The sequence below is a fragment of the Zalophus californianus genome, chromosome 17 (assembly GCF_009762305.2).
Source record: "Zalophus californianus isolate mZalCal1 chromosome 17, mZalCal1.pri.v2, whole genome shotgun sequence".
Classification (NCBI taxonomy): Eukaryota; Metazoa; Chordata; class Mammalia; order Carnivora; family Otariidae; genus Zalophus; species Zalophus californianus.
The window spans coordinates 27,292,599-27,312,123 of record NC_045611.1 but is presented as its reverse complement, the minus strand read 5'-3'; the positions used below and the strand labels follow the sequence as shown (position 1 = coordinate 27,312,123).

At 48.7% G+C, this 19,525-nt stretch overlaps 2 protein-coding genes and 1 long non-coding RNA gene across 13 annotated transcripts in view; 1 reads left to right on the top strand and 2 right to left on the bottom strand.

Annotated features, from left to right (window-relative positions):
• The window catches only part of CPNE2 (copine 2), a 47,670-nt gene extending 40,734 nt beyond the window's left edge, over nt 1-6,936 (top strand). For 5 of the 7 annotated variants that reach the window (XM_027619123.2, XM_027619119.2, XM_027619120.2 and 2 more), the window contains 2 exons: nt 2,615-2,851; nt 3,972-4,526. In XM_027619123.2, the coding sequence (XP_027474924.1) occupies nt 2,615-2,851; nt 3,972-4,079 (345 nt within the window). In that variant the 3' untranslated portion in view covers nt 4,080-4,526. Of the gene's footprint in view, nt 1-2,614; nt 2,852-3,971; nt 4,527-6,301 lie in introns of those variants that run through there. The other 2 variants (XM_027619118.1, XR_003524209.1) reach the window with 2 other exon arrangements.
• Nucleotides 2,644-6,337, bottom strand: LOC113936142. Its single transcript, XR_003524211.1, has 3 exons — nt 6,215-6,337; nt 4,643-4,692; nt 2,644-2,758 (listed from the first exon to the last, which is right to left on the bottom strand). It is a non-coding gene; the product is annotated as an uncharacterized LOC113936142 (long non-coding RNA).
• Nucleotides 6,937-10,328: 3,392 nt separating the features above from the next.
• Nucleotides 10,329-19,525, bottom strand: part of PSME3IP1 (proteasome activator subunit 3 interacting protein 1) — a 33,260-nt gene continuing 24,063 nt past the window's right edge. For all 5 annotated transcript variants that reach the window (XM_027618122.1, XM_027618120.1, XM_027618119.1 and 2 more), the window contains 2 exons: nt 19,300-19,364; nt 10,329-11,129 (listed from right to left, as the gene is read on the bottom strand). In XM_027618122.1, the coding sequence (XP_027473923.1) occupies nt 10,912-11,129; nt 19,300-19,364 (283 nt within the window). In that variant the 3' untranslated portion in view covers nt 10,329-10,911. The remainder of the gene's footprint in view (nt 11,130-19,299; nt 19,365-19,525) is intronic.

Here is a 19,525-nt window from a genome sequence, read left to right as displayed (position 1 = left end):
AGGCATAGATGCTCTGATGGGTCTTGGAACTGTGGCTGGAAGGGTATGCCAGGCAGGAAGAAGGGTACCAGGAAGGGTGTGGAGGTGGGAAAGTTTGGGGGCAGGGGAGACCAGACCAGGGTTGTCTGTGGGGACAGCAGCGCCCTTTCCCACCTCCTCCTGCCCAGTTCGCCTTTCATTCTCGTCTACAGCCCCCTCCCATTTCTGTCTTGGGGGTGGGGCTGTAGAGCCTTGGGGTTGTAGTGGAATGTAGAGGCTCCGCCTGGGGTGGGTGAGAAGCACAGGATGTGTTAGCTGCAGTTCCCTTGCGAAGGCTGGCCCAGCTGGCCCAAAGCTGAGATAGGCCCATGGCTGTGGGTATTACAGCTGGCTGGCACGCAAAGGAGTGAGGGTTCATGGCCAGGGCCATGGGTCTGGCTCTTCCCTGGGCTGCTGTCCTAGACATTGAGACCGTCTGACAGTGGGGCGAGAGGGTGCGGAAAGCTCCTCCTGCTGGGGCCCATTACTGGTGAGGCCGCACCACCAAAACAGGAGGGGGGGGTGGCAGAGGGGGGACGCTGTGGAAAGAGCCCCAGCTCTGGGGTCGGCCAGGCTTGTGTATGGATCTAGAATGTGCCAGTTCCCAGCAGTCACTGAACCCCCTTTTCAGCCCCTTTCCTCATCTCTAAAACAGAATCCCAGTGTGAGGATGGCAGGAAGGGTCTGTGTACTGTGGTGCATTAGCAGGGACTTTCTCGCCCTGTCAGGTGGTGCCCATGGTCCTGCAGGAACCCAGCCCCAGGCTGCGCCCACCTCCCTGGGAAAGAGGATCCAAGTCCTGGGGGAGGCCCAGGCCTGAGGCTCCAATCTTCTGGCATAGATGTGCGGTTGAGTGAAAGGAGAAAGCTGAGGGCCGCGTGGGGGGTGGGGAGGGTGGGAGGCCAGTCCCACCCTGAGTGGTGAACCTGTTGATTGAGGCCAGGCATCCTCCCTCCTCCTCACCAGGACCTTCCGTGCCTTCCCTCCTGCCAGCTTAGGTGCCCTGGAAATCTTGCCCTGGACTTTCTGGCGGGAGGGGAGTGGGGTTAGAGGGCCATTTACAGAAGGGGTGCTGGAACAACGGTGGGCTGTGGGGGGACAAGGGTGTAGATGGGCTTATAAGGCCCTCCAACCACAGGGATGGGGGGCTGGCAGCTGCTGCCCTCCACTACAGGGATCCAGGCTGCCATCTCCATGGCAACAGGTATCCCCAGCATCGAGGGCTCGGTCTCTTAAAGGCACAGTGCAGGAGGTGGTTTAGGATGGTGGGTCTACACCTCCGAGCGGCTCACCCGCTCCTTCTAGGGCTGTGCGTGGGGGACAAGCAGGAGAGTAGGGCATCCTAGGGGCCTGAACTTGTAGCCTCTGTATGGTTCCCAGTGAGCAAATGGTTTGCTGGGTGAGAAGGTGGCCAGGTGCTGACCTAGGGTCTGGCTCAGTTCTGCCCTCTATGACCTGGACTAGTCTGGCCCCCTTTTTCCTCTCCTGAGAACCAAAAGGATCAGACTAGAAGGCAAAAGCCTCAAAGAATATTAGGGCCAGTTAGGGCTTTTCTGTTTATTTTACGGATGGGGCAAACCAGGTTCCTTAAAAAGGGGCCAGAGGGTGCTAAGAACAGAGCTGACACTAAGGTGTCAGCCGGCTTGGTATTCTGGGGCCTCTGCCCAGGCCATCTAGGGAGCCTTCCTGAACCTCATGTGCCCACCGTGTCCCGTTCACATGGCCATGCATGCCCATGCTAATTATTCAGTATTTTAAGTAATTTTATAAGGAAACTGTATAGCCCACTGTTAAAAGTTACCACTTGCCATATATAGAGAGTAACAGTAAAAAACATTGTACCTGGTATTGAAGTCTAGCTAGAAACTCTCATCCCCTGAAGCTCTGCGCTTCCCGCCTCTGTTAATAAGGAAGGTGAGCAAATGAGAGGCGTTAAAGGCCCACTAGAACCGACCTGAGACTCCCTCCTGGGTACAGTCTGCGGCAGTGAAAGACCACTGCAGAAGTAACACTGCCTTGAGGCTGTGTGTGCTGTGTGAGCCCAGAAGCACTGGCCTGTGTGCCAGGCAGCTTGCCTGTCTCAGAGGCCAGCCCTGCAGCCGGGGAAGGAGCAGCTTGCAGGGATCGGTGTGGAGCGGAGAAGGCGAGACAGTCCAGGTCAGCCAGGACGCGCCTCCCTCCCCGGCCATGGGCCTGCCTGCCAGGGATGCAGTTCTTGGGCACAGAGTGCCACTGTGGTACAGCAGCTGCCACCGTGCAGATGATGAAGCTGAGGCGTGGCATCAGCCAATTGCCCCGCGTCCCACAGCAGAGCAACCGGAGGGCCAGGCCTGGAGTTTGGGGCCCTGACACAGAGCTGTGGCGTCTAAGGGCACAGCCAGGGCAGGGGGAAGAGAGCAGTTTGTGCCTCGGGCTGGGACCAGGTCAGGGTTGGATGGCGAGAGGCCTGCAGGGGTGGGGTGCTGCGGGCCGGGGCTGGGATTTGGCGGCAGCTGGGCATGGAGAGCTGCCTTCCTCTCAGGGGTCAGAGGGTTTGGGGGAGGCCGAGGAAGGGGGGACAGAGGCCTCAGAGCACCTGGCTGCCTCTTCCCTGCAGCAATACTTCATCCTCCTCATCATCACGGATGGCGTCATCAGTGACATGGAGGAGACGCGGCACGCCGTGGTGCAGGCTTCCAAGCTGCCCATGTCCATCATCATCGTGGGCGTGGGCAACGCCGACTTTGCCGCCATGGAGTTCCTGGACGGGGACAGCCGCACACTGCGCTCGCACACCGGGGAGGAGGCAGCCCGTGATATCGTGCAGTTCGTGCCCTTCCGAGAGTTCCGCAATGTGAGTGTGGGCCCAGGCTGGGGAGGGGGTGCTTAGGGGACCCCAGCAACCAGCGTTAATAAGGATGAAGGTCTTGGGCTCCTCTGCCCTCTGCTCCATTGTGTGCTGCCCGAGGGCCCACCCCCACATGAGCCCCTAAGACCATGTGAGCACCGGCTTCAGCAAGCTCATGGAACCCAGGGAGTGGTGCCCAACCCACACTGGGGCTCCAGAGCAGGGTTTCAGGGAGGCCCGGCCCTCCGACCAAGGGCCTGAACCAGAAGTTGGAGTTATCCAGGTGGGGCAAAGCATTCCAGGTAGACGGGGGGCTGAGAGCAAAGGCCCAGGGGTGAGAGAGGTTTTTGTGGGTAGTCACACCTCAACCAGCCTCCTTCACAGATAGAAAACGAGGCGCATCTTAGGATGGCCTGCCCCGCAGGGGGACTGGTGGCCCCACCTTGTTCCTGGAGGTGGCTCTGGGCCTATCTGCAGGTGACCCCAGGTCGGCCCACAAGGTCACTGCACTAGCAGCTGGACCCACCAGGATCCCAGGGGGAGCAGTCTCAGATGCCACCCATGTCCCATCACCTGGGGGCCCAACTCTTATTTAACTAGATGCTTACTCTGTGGCCTTGGGCAAGTCCCTGACCTCTCCAGACCTTGGTGCCCTCAGCCATAGGGACTCTTGGTGTTTTGTGGTACAGGCCCCCATTCATGCATAGGACACTGACTGAGCACCTCCCCATGGCTGGCCTGTGGCTGAGCATTCAGCAGTGAGCCAGACAGTCCTGGCCCATTTATATGGGCCAAGAAGGTGCTCAGGAAATGTCAGGTGAGTAGGCTGTGCAGCTCACCTCCACTGTCTCTTTCCCTGAAAAGCCTCCCACAGGCATATTCATCTTAAAACGCGATCCCCGGGCATCTCAAGTGCTCAAGGAAAAGAGACTTCATGTAAAGGAAAAGCACTGCTAGCAGTGGGGTTTCAGACCTTGGCTGGGACAAGGGACGTGAGCTCTAGACAGCCCTGGCCCTTCGCCCTGATTCTGTCCTCCAGAGACACCTTCTCTTACAGCAGTCTGGGCATAGAGCCCGCCCCTCACCACGGTCTTCCACTGACCCTATCTCCCCCTCGGCCCCGCAGGCGGCAAAAGAGACCTTGGCCAAAGCTGTGCTGGCAGAACTGCCCCAACAAGTCGTGCAGTATTTCAAGCATAAAAACCTGCCCCCCACCCACTCGGAGCCCGCCTGAGCACCAGCCCAGGCCCAGCAGCAGCATGCCGGCTGGGCCTCCCGCCCTCCCAGGAACGTGCACGCCCACCCTGCTTCCTGGTTGGGGGGCCTTGTTTTTAACCCATCCACGTTTTTATTTTTTACAACCAGACCTCCACCCTCCCAGCCCAGCTGGGCTTCCTTTGTTGGAGTCAACAGATGATGCTTCCAGGCCAAACTGGCTTCCTCCCTCCCCTTAAGTATTGAATGTACTTTGTATAATTTTAGTGAAATTATTGTTATTAAAGAGAAAATTTTTACAATCCTAACTGGCTTTTTCCAAGTAACTAGCTGCAGACCCTGAAAGGAGCGTGTCCCCAGTGCATACTTTGTGTCATTGCCTGCACCTACTTCCTGCTCTGTTTTTTTATACTGTGACTGTGTTCTATTTGTTATACTCAGGGTAATAAAAGCAGTTTCCAATGTCCCTGTGTCAGTGCCTCCCTCAGCTGGGACCTGATGGGTCAGTGATCTGGGGAAGGAAACATAAAAAGCTCTTTCCCCCAGCAATGTGGGGCAGCGTTCCATGCGCACAGTACTCACCCTGTTAAATTGGCACAGGACTTGGCACAGAGCACAGGCTTAGTAGGTATCTGTGGACAGATAAAATGCCCTGGGCCCCCACCAGCAACCGTAGCCTCTGCGGAGCCTACACCAATCCCGGGGTCCCCAGGCCCAGCCACTACCGTGTGGTACCCGCCCTCCTCTTAATCTACACACTGTCCTGCACGTGTGTGTGCGTGCGCACGCGCACACACGCACACACACACAAGGTAGCCGTCGCCGCCACCTGTTTGCTCCTCTCTCAGGCCTCCCGGGCCTCGGGGTACGCCCTGTGGTCTGCAGTGTGTGAGAGCTTCTTTGCCTGCACGATGCTAAGCTGTTCCTTTCTAGGCCCCATTTCATGAAGCCAGCCAGGGGCCCACTCTCGGGGTCCTCCCAGTTCTCCCTTCTCCCCTTCCTTTTGTCTCATCTACCTCCCCATTGGAGTTGTGTGCCCCAGGCTTCTGTGCAACCAATAACAGTTCTACTAAGCGCTGGTTCCGGCTCCGCATTAAGAGCTTTGCAGGCATAATCTTGATGAACACGTCCAATAGCCTAGAGCCTATGCCTATGCCCATTTCAGAGATGAGGAAATGAGCAGAGAAGCTAATCAAATCTCACAGAGGCAGAGCCAGAACTTACATCCAGATCTGCCCGATTCCAGAGCCTATGCTTACTACACAGCATCTTCCTCTGACTCTGCAAGGGAGTCTGCTCAAGTTGCTAATGAATTTATCCTTTCTCTGCACTCAATCTGGGAGGTCTATTACCCTGACCCTCTCCCAGGTCAGTCGTCGTCACTGGGGCCCTCTAGAGCTGGGCACCACCAGGAAGGTTCCCACCTCCAGGTGCCTGGTAGCCTCAAGGACCCCTGTCTACATGCTGACAGCAAGTGAGGGAGATCTTTATCCTCAGCTTCCAATGCCCTGATGGTTCTGCAGCCACCAAAAGTGAGTTGAAATATCCTTTAGGGACTCCTTCACTTCTGAGAGGGCTGCAGGACTGCATGGCGCCCCATTTCCCCAAGGACCTCTGGGAAATCACAGCACAGTGGCCCATGGGGCCAGCTGGCAACATGGATGGAATCCCATCCAGGTTAGGTTCGTGCCTAACCCTTGCTTGGGCCAGCTTTAAGACTGGGTGTTAGAACAACAGCACAAGTCTGCTTGTTTGCCCACCTGTTCAGCAGCTGAAGTGAGTCTAGCTGGATGTCACATCCAGGGAAGTTTGTACCCATCCAAGCCTGGAATAATCTGTCAAGTTCTGCAGTCAAATGCTTTATCCCTGAGCCATACCCCCTAATCTGTCAAGCTATGATGGACCAGAAGTCTCTAAAGGGGAGCAGCCTCTCCTCCCAGCCCCACATCCCCTTCTTAGCCCTCAGGGGACAGGTGTTATTGGGGGGACCACTTCTCATACAGACTTCTCCCTTACACTCCCCCCCCGCCCCGGGAGGAATTTACCACACTGGTAAAACCGGAAAGATAGACATCTATTGGGCCATGTTACTGTCGAATCCCTGCCTTATGCTAGTGTCCATCCCAAATGCTCAAACTCTTATGGACCACCTACCTCAGGTGTGGTGGCCACGGCCCTCACCTCCAAGCTTCATGGGAGCAGACCCCGACATCTCTGCTTTCTTCCCCCTTCTCTGCCCAGGTTGAGTGGATCAGTCAAGCAAGCCCTCTCCCAGCTGGCTCAAGTTCACAGGGGAAAGGAATGCACCCAAACTCCTGACCAGGCCAAATCACCACTTAAAAAAAACAAACAAACCAAAATAAGTCCCGGGGATGTAATATACAGCCTGGTGACTATAGTTAATACTGTACTGTGTATCAGAAAGCTGCCAAGAGCGTAGATCTTAAAAGCTCTCATCACAAGAAAAATGGATGGACCATTCTGCAATATGTATACATACTGAATTGTCACCTGAAACTAATATCAATAATATCTCAATAAAAACAAACAGAGCCTTGGTGATGCTGATACTTGGTTCTTGGTACATGGATAGCAAGCTGAAAAGTGAACTTGGAAATCGGAAAGATCCCTTCACCCTTCCATCACTGCTGCTGAGGCCTGGGCACTAGCATTTGTTTAAAAATTTCACTGAAACCACAGAAAGCCAAACTTAAAGAGTTAAAGGTTCAAATAAAATTCTGGTTCTGTCAACTAACTGTGCAACCTCACGCAAGTCACTGAACCACTATGAATTTTGATTTTCTCTATCAAATGTAGAGAAGGGCTGCTTCACAGGGCTTTTTTTTTAGGATGAAAGACACTACAGGCCATAAAAATGGTCCACAAATGTCCCAAACTGGGGCACGTGTGTGGCTCAGGTCATGATCTCAGCGTCTGGGATTGAGCCCCGAGTCGGGCTCCCTGCTCAGCAGGGAATCTGCTTGTCCCTCTGCCCCTCTACCCCTCCCCTGTTTGTGTGCTCTCTCTCTCTCTCAAATAAATAAAATCTTAAAAAAACAAACAAATGTCCCAAACAGTGCCTGGCACACATATAGCAAGCCTCAGTATCGAATGACTGAAACAAATCCACAGAAGGCATAATGATGTGCCTGTTACTGAAATAGCAAGGGTGAAGCCCCGCCAACAGCTCAGAGTGGTGGCTGTCTCTGGGTTTTGGTGGCTGTCTCTGGGTTTTGCTGCCCTTCTCTACAAAGCTGTGAGGCTGGACACATTCTGCCTGTCACTGCTGTGACACTCCCATTCTCCTTAAACCATAGCTCCAGCACGTAAGGGAGCAAAATGTCAGCCCTTGCCAGCGTCACTAAGGCATGAATGTGCAACTGGCTTGTGTTCACCCTGTGACTACAAGGATGTTGCCAAGATTCTAGCCTCCCACCAAGCAGAACCTACATTCCACACCATTACGCGTAAGTAGGCTGGGCACGCCAGAAAATCAAGACAACACTCAAGTCCAAATGATGGTGCACTGCCATTAAGCTCTCCTTTTTGTTTTTCTGGAAGGGGCTTAAGACAACAGCTGAGCCATATACCCACGAGTAGGACACCCGAGCCAAGGAACCGGGTGTGCCTAAGCAATTAACATTTAGCTGAAAGGGAAGCATACAGCAGAAGCTGGTGGTTGGAGCTCTGACGACCAGATCAGACCCTTCATCATGTCGACGTTCTAGCTGCAACTGAGGAATGCCAGTAGGACGGGAAGACCTACCATACATCACCACTAACAGAAGCTCTGGACACCCTACCCAGAAACAGGAGAGGCCAGCAGGATCAGGGCTATTGAGGATGGCTACCATTTACTGAACACTCTGAGCCAGATCCCACACCAAGTACCTAACCCAGACTAGCTTTCACCCTCACTAGAAAGTTGGTATCATTATTTCTATTTACCAAGGATGAAACTGAAGCCCCGAGAGGTTAAGGACCTTGCCCCACTGACCCAGCTAGTAAATGTCTGGCTCTAAGCTCCTAATCACTGCAGCATATCCAGGGAAGGGGGAACTAGGCTTAGTTCCCAGGGAGAAGCAGAAGCAATGGGCAGAAGTCTGAAGCAAAAGCAGCTTGTCCTGGGTAGAAAGGAGGTAGCCAGAAGGGAAGAACCCCAGGTGGAGAGTGGAAGGAACAAGGATGCAAAGAGCTGGCCCAGGTCACCCCTAGTTAGGGGCCCAACTTCCAGTCTAAGATGCACCTGAAGCCAGCTCTTCTCTCCTCCTGGGTCCTGAGACCAGGGAAAGCATCTGTAAGACTGCCAGGTCGTCTCTGGATCCAGTCACATCAGTCCCCCCTTTTTATACTTGGAAAAATGGATGCTTTCAATTTCACACTTTCTCCCCACCCGAGCGGGTAACAGGGTCCAAAATCAGAAGTGGTTGAGAGGGCGTGGTATGACACAGGCTAGAAAATCCAGACAGAACTGGCAAACAGGCTTTCTCCCTTGCCTGGTTCAAGAGTTGCAAGAATACTACCACTCAGGACAATGTAAGCAGGTTTAAAGAAACCCCACCACACACTTTGTCTTTAGCCCTTATTACCTAGTTATAAAACCCCAATTATTTATTCAGGCCCGAGGGCTGCACTTTATGGATTAAAGCAGTCCCTGTTTTTTCTATCCTTCTTTGGGTTGGAACCACACTGTCTACACTAGATGCTTTTCAAGGCTGCTTCCTCTACCGGGGAGACCAGGTCCTGCTCTGCTAGTTACGGTTCTACGGCACGTGTGTCTCCATTCCAGGACTCTACACCAACAGGTACAATGAACGCGATGAGAGGATCACCACCGACTCTCAGCCTCCCCTGTGACACCACAGACCAGAAATCTCCATCTGAGGAGCCTCAACTTTCTCAACACAATCTAGCTTATAGTAGATGGAGAGGGAGTTGGGAGCACAAGATCTTATTCTCGGACAGGTGCATTAGCTTTCAAGTTAATGTACAGTTTTAATCCCTACAACCTTTTGTCCCTTCTCCCAACAGAGGCCACGAGGTAATAGTAATGGCTTCTTAAAAGTCAAACCAAAGGGACGCCTGGGTGGCTCAGATGGTTAAGCGTCTGCCTTCGGCTCAGGTCATGATCCCAGGGTCCTGGGATTGAGCCCCTCGTTGGGATCCTGGCTCAGTGGGGAGCCTGCTTCTCCCTCTCCCTCTGCCCCCCACCCCCGCTCGTGCGCTCTTTTGCAAATAAATAAAATCTTAAAAAAAAAAAAAAAAGTCAAACCACATAGAGATGGTGCCCCTGACTCCTCGGTCTGCCTCACGAAATGGTGCGCGCGCTGCAAGGACGACAGCTCAATCGCAGGAACAATGGAGCAGAGAATCAGAAGGTGCCTACACAGTTTTACCTAAATGTCTTGTCTGTTAGGATGGAGCTGAGGCGCCTGTGCTGACAGTCAGGAACAATTAGCATGGAGCGGTCCTGAAAAGGAGGAAGGATTCACAAGGCATCGCTTATGGGTGAAGGGAAGTCACCATCTGCTAACGGGCACGAGTGTCACTGCATTGGAAGGGGAAAAGCAGTGGGTTGGAGGAGAGCCAGGGGCCTCTCTGCCCACATTAAAAATGAGTAGCTGCTCTGCCTGCCAGCATCACAGTGTCAACACATTCTGTGTGTGCCTCTCTCCATCTCACACCCAAAGAAGTAGAAACAATTGACGTAGGAACCCAGGGGAAGAGAGAACTGTACAGACTCATTCTCCTGGAGCAGGGGAGCCTACAGATTTGTTTGTTTGTTTTTCAAGCCCATGCCTCCCTCTAACCTCATCTCTCTCCATCCCGGAGGGAGAGCGTCTGCCTCCTTTAGGAGACAGAGGTCTTGGCTGCTCACAGTCTTGAAGCTGCCCTGTGCAGGAAGAGAGAGGAGGCAAGGACAGGGCAGCACCTTTAGGCCAGAAAGAGCTTGCACAGTTAGAAGCCTCAACTATAAGCATACCGACCAGAGAGGGGCGTCAACAGAGCACAGAGTGGTCGGAATATGCAGGTGTGTCCCACTGGTTGGCACTCAGAATTCCAGAAGCTGCTAGAAATAAGTCATCTCATTGCCTCTAAATATTTCTACATACCTACCCGCACTTCTGCTTTCTGGCCATGATGAAATAGGCCCATGTTCATTTCTCTAAGGTTTAGGGTCTTAAATGGCGCTGGATGGAGGGAGAAGAAGGAAGGAGGAATACGGAAAAACTCCACAATGAGTGATGAGCGCTAAGCGACACCCCTAGAAGATGTAGTTTATAATCTTTACTTAGTCACACAACATCAAGAATCCGTTAGTTGCAAGGGAGTGCAGCAGTCCATCACCTGGGGCCCTCCTCCCCCCAGCCCCCCAACATGCACCACCACGCAGTACAACCACATGGTGTGTTCTGCTGGAAGAGAAGGTATAGATGATACCTGTCCCGTAACTGCCCTTGCTTCTCTGTGCTGTTGGGAAAGGAAACAAAGGAGAAAACAAGAAAGCAACGGCATCCAGACACTCTGCATCCCAGTGGGTGCCTGTCTTCCCAGGGCATTTTCAGGGGAATCTCTGCGGAGCCGCGGCCCCCTCCCCACCACAGCAGCGAGGAAAGAGGCAGCGGGACAGGTCTGGACATCTGCACTGGAGTGGAAAGAGAGACCAAACACAAGGTGGGCCACAAGTGAATTCTGGCACATTTTTAGATGAGGCTAAGAATGTCATGGTGTGCACAGGAAGCGGGCAAAGGAGTTCTGAGGGAGCTGGTGCCCGGAGTTGGAACAAACCGTCCGGCCTACTCTTGGGCAGGAGCTCTGGCGGGGTCGGGGCGGGAGGGGGGACACAGGAGCTACGGAGCCTCGAGGAAGGTGTTGGTTCGGAAGATGGAGGAGACGATCTTGCCGGTGGCGTTGATCGTGCCTTCGCTGTCGGAGCTGGACTCGGAGTCGCTGCTCCCGGAGTAGGCACCCAAGCCCGGGAGGATGCCGATGCAGACCGCCGCGGAGGGACAGTGGATGGAAGGGGCGCTCAGGGACGTGCTGCCGAGAGACATGCAGGATGGGGCTTCTGCAAGACAGGAGGAAGGGCCGTGACTTCACCTCCTTTCCCGGAGCTGACGGGTGCTGGCCACGGCACTGGGCACTGTGCCCCAGGCTTTACCATGAAGCCCCAACCACCCTATGCAGTCAGCACCACCGGCACCTGCATCCGACAGCCGTGTTCCTTTTTTACTGTTGACAAAACTGACACCACGCTCAGAGAACATTTTAAGATGGTGCAGAATGTGACCAAGTAGGCAGGGCTCTTTTCGCCCTGGGAAACCCAGAGCCACGGCAGCACCTCAGTGATGGAAAGCCTCAATCTAGGAAACGTGTAGGAAACGTGGGGACTTCAGGGTGAGAAGAAAAGTTAAGAACTCTACTCCATCCCTCTCATTGCCTCTAAATATTTCCAGCCTCAATGAATCTCTACAACAACCTGATATGTAGGTATCCCCCATTTTACTGATGGGGGGGCGTCAAACGACTAGGCCAAGGTTAAAGGCCACTGAGAGTAAAAAATGTTAAACCAAATCTGAATCAAAAAACTGGGACGATTGGGTGGCTCAGTCGGTTAAGCATCCAACTCTTTGTTTTGGCTCAGGTCATGAGATCGAGCCCCACGTCAGGCTCCGAGCTGGGCATGGAGCCTGCTTAGGATCCTCTCTCTCTGGGCGCCTGGGTGGCTCAGTCGTTAAGCATCTGCCTTTGGCTCGGGTCATGATCCCAGGGTCCTGGGATTGAGCCCCGCATCGGGCTCCCTGCTCAGAGGGGAGTCTGCTTCTCCCTCTCCTGCTCCCCCTGCTTGTGCTCTCTCTCTTGCTGTGTCTCTGTCAAATAAATAAATAAAAAATCTAAAAAAAAAATAAGATCCTCTCTCTCCCTCTACTCAACCCCCCTCCCACTCATGCATGTATGCTCTAATAATAATAATAATAATAATAATAATAATAATAATAATAATGTACTAAAACAATACCAGAGCTCACTGTAGGGTAAGGGTTGGAGTTCAAACCTGTCTCAGGCTGACAAGCATGTATCTTTCTAGGCTTTTGCCTTAACAAGCCCCTAACGAAATGTGAAAAGGATACATGGTTCCAAGTATATGAAGTCAGGAGTAAGTCAAAAATACCACTGAGAAACGAAAAGAGATCTCCAGCGGCCAATACACAGAGTTCAGGAGCTCAGTGTATTCGCTTGTCTTACAGGAAGTTCTAATAGGGGAAGAGAAGCTGCTGAAGAAAGGCAGCAGTGAAACACGGAGACACAGACAAGTGACATGAGAGGTGACACTGCTCACAGAGATGGTGACGAGACTACAGGAAAGCAGAGGCAGATAGATGCAACAGATATCACAAAAGCAGACTTCTTTGGGATATAAAGAGTTTTTCCAAAACCAACCAACCAACCACTGAACAGAAAAGGGGACAGAGGTGCCTGGGTGGCTGTCGGTTGAGCGTCCAACTTGTGATTTTGGCTCAGGTCACGATCTTGGGGTCATGAGATCAAGTCCTACGTTGGGTTCCGTGCTCAGCAAGGAGTCTGCTTGAGGACTCTCCCTCTCCCTCTGGTCCTCCCCCCGTGCTCACTTGTGCTCTAAAATAAACAACTTTAAAAAGAAGTGGACAGGGGCACCTAGGTGGCTCAGTCGTTAAGCGTCTGCCTTCGGCTCAGGTCATGATCCCAGGGTCCTGGGATCGAGCCCCGCATCGGGCTCCCTGCTCCGCGGGAAGCCTGCTTCTCCCTCTCCTACTCCCCCTGCTTGTGTTCTCTCTCTCACTGTCTCTCTGTCAGATAAATAAATAAAATCTTAAAAAAAAAAAAAAAAAGTGGACAGAAAAAGAACAAATGGAATTTAAACTTGGGAGAATAGGGGCGCCTGGGTGGCTCAGTTGGTTAGGCATCTGCCTTCGGCTCAGGTCATGATCCCTAGGATCAAGCCCCACGTCCCAGCTCAGCAGGGAGCCTGCTTCTCCCTCTCCTCTCTGCTTGTGCACTCTCTCTCCCTCTCTCTCTCAAATAAATAAACAAAATCTTAAAAAAAAAAAGTATGATTTGGTTTAAAAAAAAAAAAACCTGCTATCTTATAAGGGTATGAACCATTTACTCAGAAAAATAATTAATGTGAAGCTGTTCAGTGAGATGTCATTTTATTAAGTATTTCAAGGGTGAACTGAATTTTAGGCTCTATCTTAGATACAAAAGGAAGATTGAGTTCAGAGTACCTGTGTAAGACTAGAGCTGGCCTAAGGGAAGGATGGAAGCCAGCCACAGAAATAAAACCAAGGAGGGGTGCCTGGGTGGCTCAGTCAGTTAAGCATCTGACTCTTGATTTCAGCTCAGATCATGATCTCAGGGGTCATGAGACTGAGTCCTGCACTCACCGGTGACTCTGCTTGAAAGTCTCTCTCCCCACCCCAAATGAATAAATAAATCTAAAGAAAAAAAGAGGAAGGAAGCAAGGAAGGAAGCAAGGAAGGAAGAAAGGGGAGGGGGAAAGGGAGGGAGAGGGGCGGGGGGAGGGGCAATGGGAAGGGGAGGGGGAGGGAAGGGAGGAAAGGGAAGGAAAGAAAGGAAAGGGAAGGAAAGGAAAGAAAGAAAGGAAGAACGAAATGAAACCAAGGAATGTGGACCATGGTGGCATCAGCAGTTTAAGCCAAAAGACCAAATCTCTCGATTATCTAGGTTTCAAGAAAGAAAAGAGACTGCAATTCTGACAAATTTCATTCCAAAAATAGTTACACTGTCCAAAGAGAACAAAATGGTGCCCTCTGATCTCACCCATTTGGTGAAGTTCCTGCCAACTTCTGCATTTGCAGGACCACGTTGTCATACCAAATTAACACCGAAAATTACTAATAGAGAATGTCCTTGGGATTCAAAGAGATGCGTGACTTGAGAGTCAATGGGGCCAACTGTGCATTCATTCATTGGCTCTGCTTGGAGCTTAAGTCCAGAGCCTCCAGTGGGAGAAACCTGAATCTCCATTACGGTTACAGAGCTACCTTCTGGGAGGACGAAAGGGGCAAAGCCTTCTACTGCCAAGGACAAGACTCTCAAGCAAGCTTTCAGGGGTATTCTTCCTGTGGGGCCTTAGCTTCTAGCAAAAGAGGGTATTTCATGCCCAGCTCTAAGAATGCTACTGTGAGAATGGAGTGGGGGAGGACAAAGGGATTAAGAAAGGTGGCTCTGAAACGTGTCTACCTGAGATAGTTTTAAAAAGCCACACAAGTTTTCCTTTCTACTGACTGATGCGAATAGTTCCTACAAGGGAATAAGCACCAGATACAGGGCTACTAGTTAACTAGTTGAAGTATGTTTAAGATTTCTGTAAAGTTTTATATACCTATGTGTATACACACACAATATATACGTAATCCTATTTAAGCAGCCAATTTAGCAAGTTTCCTATATATTAAAAAGATATCAGTGAAATGGAGCTCCTACATTGCTGATGAGAATGTAAACTGGGATAACTTCTTTGCAGGGCAATTTTGCAACATTTATCTGAATTACAAATTTATATCCTCTCTGTCCCAATAATTCCTTTAAGTATCTACCCTAATATAGCATGAATGTGACAAATGATACATGTACAAAGTTATTTAATGAAACCTCGTACCAGAGAAAAAATGGAAACAATCTAAATGTTCATCATAAAAAGCAGGATGGAGCACCTGGGTGGCTCAGTTGGTTAAGCATCTGACTCTTGATTTTGGCTCAGGTCATGATCTCAGGGTTGTGAGACAGATCCCTGCACCGGGCCCCATGCTCAGCGGGGAATCTGCTTGAGATTCTCTCTCTCCCTCTCCCTCTGTCCCTACCCCAACTTGCGTGTGTGAGCTCTCTAAAATAAATAAATCTTTATTTAAAAAATTGGATAAATATACTATGGTGCAACCATATAATGGAATACTATATAGTCTTAAAAAAGAATGAAGCTCTTTGTGTACAGATATGTAATGATCCCCAAGGTACATGTGAATTAAGCAATGAATAGAAGAGTATATTAATTAAAATAACAATGCTGATGATGATAGGGAGCACAAACCAACATATGAAGTATTCTTGCCAAAAAATCAACTTGAATTGACTGAGCTCTAGATCTAATTACCATTTTACAGGAAACAGAGGAATAAAGGAACACCATAGAGACACAATCAGCAAAATCTAGAGTATGGCAAACTCACAAGACAAAGACCCAGTTTCTTCACAAAAACAAAGGAAACAAAAAAATAAATACAAAAGAACTTATAGGTCAAATGCGACTTAAAAGACATAATAGCCTATTGTAAAGATGCCGTATGATGGCAATATTCTCAGACTGATCTACAGATTCAAGCGATGCCTATCAAAATCCCAACTGCCTTTTTTATTGAAATTGATAAGTTGATCCCAAAATTCATATGGATTTGCAAGAGACCTCGAATAACCAAAATGATCTTGAAAGAGAACAAATTTGGAGAACTCACACTTCCCAATTTCAGAACTTGCTACAAGGCTATAGTGATCAAGACTGTGTGCTAATGGCATAAGGATAGACATACAGATCAAGGGAAGAGGAGAGTCCAGAAATAAACCCATACATGTTAGATAACTGATTTTTAGCAAAAATGCCATGACAATTCAGTCTGGTAAAAACAGTCTTTTCAACAAATGGTGCAGACCAACTGGATATACACACAGAATGAAAATGCATCCCTACTTCAAACCACAAACAAAAAATAACTCAAAATGGATCAAAGACCAAAATGTAAGAGCTAAAACCATAAAACTTTTAGAAGAAAACATACATCTAAGTTTTCATGACCATGGGTTAGGCAATGGTTTCTTAGATATGACACCTAAAGCATAAGCAAGCCAAAGAAAAAATAGATTAAATTAGATGTCCTCAAAATTTAAAAATTTTGTGCTCCAAAGGACTCTATCAAAGAAAATGAAACCCACAGTAAGGAAGACAATATTTGTAAATCATATATCTGACAAATGTCTAATATCCAGAATATATAAAGAATTCTTACAACTCAACATTAAAAAGTAACCCAATTTAAAAATAGGCTCAGGATTTGAGTAAATATTTCTCCAAAGAAGATATACAAATGACCAATAAGTACATAATGCCATCATCATTAGTCATTAGGGAAATGAAATATCACTTCACACCCACAAAAATGAACAGAATAAAAAAGAAAATAGCAAGTGTTGATAAGGATGTAAAGGGATGCCTAGGTGGCTCAGTGGGTTGGGGGTCTGCCTTTGGCTCGGGTCCTGGTCTCAGGGTCCTGGGATTGAGCCCTACATCGGGCTCCCTGCTGAGCAGAGAGTGCTTCTCCCTCTCCCTCTGGCCCTCCCCCCTGCTCTCCTCCTCTTTCTCCCTTGTGCTCTCTCTCAAATAAATATTTTTGAAAAAAGGATATAAAGAAACTGGAACCTTTCTATATTGCTGATAGAACGTAAAAATGGTGCAGCTGCGTGAGAAAACAATTTGGCAATTCCTCAAAAAGTCAACCATATAAACATAGAGTTACCATATGACCTAGAAATGCCATTCCTACGTATATACCCAAGAGAACTGAAAACAGTTGTTCACACAAAAATTTGTACACGAATGTTCACAGCAGCATCATTCAGAAGAGCCAAAAAGTGTGAACAACCCAAATGCCAATCAACTGATGACTGGACAAACAAAATGCAGCATACCATTCAATGGAAGATCATTCAGCTGTAAAAAGTACCAAAACATGTTACAACATGGATGACCTTTGTAAAGTGAAAAGGTTAAATGAAAAGAAGCTAGAGGGCGCCTGGGTGGCTCAGTTGGTTAAGTGACTGCCTTCAGCTCAGGTCACGATCCTGGAGTCCCGGGATCGAGTCCCACATCAGGCTCCCTGCTCAGCGGGGGGTCTGCTTCTCCCTCTGACCCTCTTCCCTCTCATGCTCTCTCATTCTCTCTCTCTCAAATAATCTTTAAAAAAAAAAAAAAAAAAAGAAGAAGCTAGACACAAAAAAACCACATACTGCATGATTTCATTTATATGAAATGTCCAGAAAAGGCAAATCCATAGAGAAAAGTAGAAGAGTGGTTGCCAGTGGCTGGGGAGAGGGAAGAATGGGGAGTAACTGTTAAGGGGTATGGGGCCCCTTTTTGGGGTGATGAAAATGTTTTGGAATTAAATAGTGGTGATGAATACACATTCCTGGAAACATACTAAAAACCACTGAATTGTGTCCTTTAAAAGAATGAATTTTATCGTCCATCTCAATATTTTTTTAAAAGCCATATAGGGCAAATACAATGTATGTCTGATCCTCGCTTGAATCCTGATTTTTAAAAAATCAATTGTCAAGAAAAAAATATTATGAGAAAACTGGGGAAAATGAATACTAATTTGCTATCTGATAATATTTAGAAATTATTGTAATTATTTTAGGTGTGATAATGGTATTGTAATCTTGTTAAAAAACAAAGAACTCTTATTTTTTTGGGGTTAAAGAAGAATTATTGACAAAACAATATAATGTCTGGTATTTGCCTCAAAACACTACAGTTGAGAAGGTATAAATAAGATTGGACAAGTGTTAAAAATTGTTGAAGCTACATGATGGGGTTCATTATTCTATTATCTCAACGTTTGAATATGTTTTAAGTTGCCTATAATAAGATTTTTTATTTTTAAAAGAATATATTTATAATTGCTTGTATATACATACAATAGCTCTGGATATATGCAAAAGAAATGTATAATACTGCTTCCCTCTCAGAAGAACTAGATGGAAGAGGATATATAATGTTGAAGGGGGACTCTTCACTCAATGTGCTTTTTAAAAGTAAATTCTAGGGGTGCCTGGGTGGCTCAGTCAGTTAAGCCTCTGACTCTTGATTTCAGCTCAGGTCATGATCTCAGGGTTTGAGATTGAGCCCCGAGTTGGGCTCCACACCCAGACTGTCTCTCTGCTCTCTGCTTAAGATTGTCTCTCTCCCTCTCCCTCTGCCCCTCCTAGGCCCCCCTTAAAAAAAAAAAAGTAAATTCTAAGAGCAAAAAGTTATCAGCATCAGCCCACCATTACCAATGCTCAGCATATTTTTTTAAAGATTTATTTATTTGACACAGAGAGAGAGAGATCACAAGTGGGGGGGGGCAGGGGGAGGAGGAGAAGCAGGCTCCTGGCCAAGCAGTTAGCCTGATGCAGGGCTCGATCCCAGGACCCTAGGATCATGACCTGAGCCGAAGGCAGATGCTTAACCAACTGAGCCACCCAGGTGCCCCTCAGCAGATAGATATATATATATATATATATATATATATATATATATATATTTAAGATTTTATTTATTTATTTGACGAGAGAGCGAGCGAGCGAGCACAAACAGGGGGAGCAGCAGGCAGAGGGAGAGGGAGAAGCAGGCTCCCCGCTGAACAGGGAGCCCGATGCGGGACTCGATCCCTGGACCCTGGGATCATGACCTGAGCCGAAGGCAGCTGCTTAACCAACTGAGCCACCCAGGCACCCCTCTTGTTTTCATTTTTTAAAGTTTTTATTTAAATTCCAGTTACTTGGCAGATATATTATTTTTAAATATCCATTAGTTTTTGGAGAGACATAAATGTGAGCCCTGTTTTATAGATGACCCATTGAGTTTAGCACAGCATCTCAATCACACAGGGAGTCCCAGGTAGAACTAAAAACACTCCTGAATTTCTCATCCCTGATCCAGCCCTCAGGAACACTCACCTTCACTTACAACTCTGTGCCACTTAATACAGTGCCAGATTTGATTGCATACAAGTAACCACCATAGAAAGTATACTTCTGGAGACTGTTATTAGGCTTCTAGCCTCAATCCAATCAAACATCAGCAAGAGCCAGGCATTCTACCTCTCACTGGTAGCCAGCCAGGTGAAATCAAGAAACTTGACATTTGGGGGAGACTGAGAAAAACCCTTTGTGAGCAGAAGTGATATGACCAGGGCTTTGTCTGTGTAAGCACTTCTGGGGGATCACAATTGTCATCTATCAATTCCACTGGTTTCTAACATACTGGTTGGCAGGGCAGCTGATATACTCGGGTATAAATCCTGCTTGGTAGAAAAAGGCTTGCTTAGAGATCCATGCATTCCTTCATAGATAGAATGCAGTCCACCCCTGTACTATGGCTCATGTGTATTATGAATAGTGAAATGGAAGCTGCCACCTACCTTGACTCTTGTCATCTGGGTCAGGGTCCGATTTCAGTCTTTTCACACTGTTGCCACTCTCTGAGCTGTAACAAAAAATATGGTAATTTGAGCTATGTCCAATCTTGGGGATTAAAACTTTTGAAATCAGGAGCTCCAATAACCATTTATATTTTAGGTAGCCTCAAAGAACTGGGGTGGTCTGAAATGAAAAGTCTTCATTTCAGGTTCTTAATCTCCTTCCAAT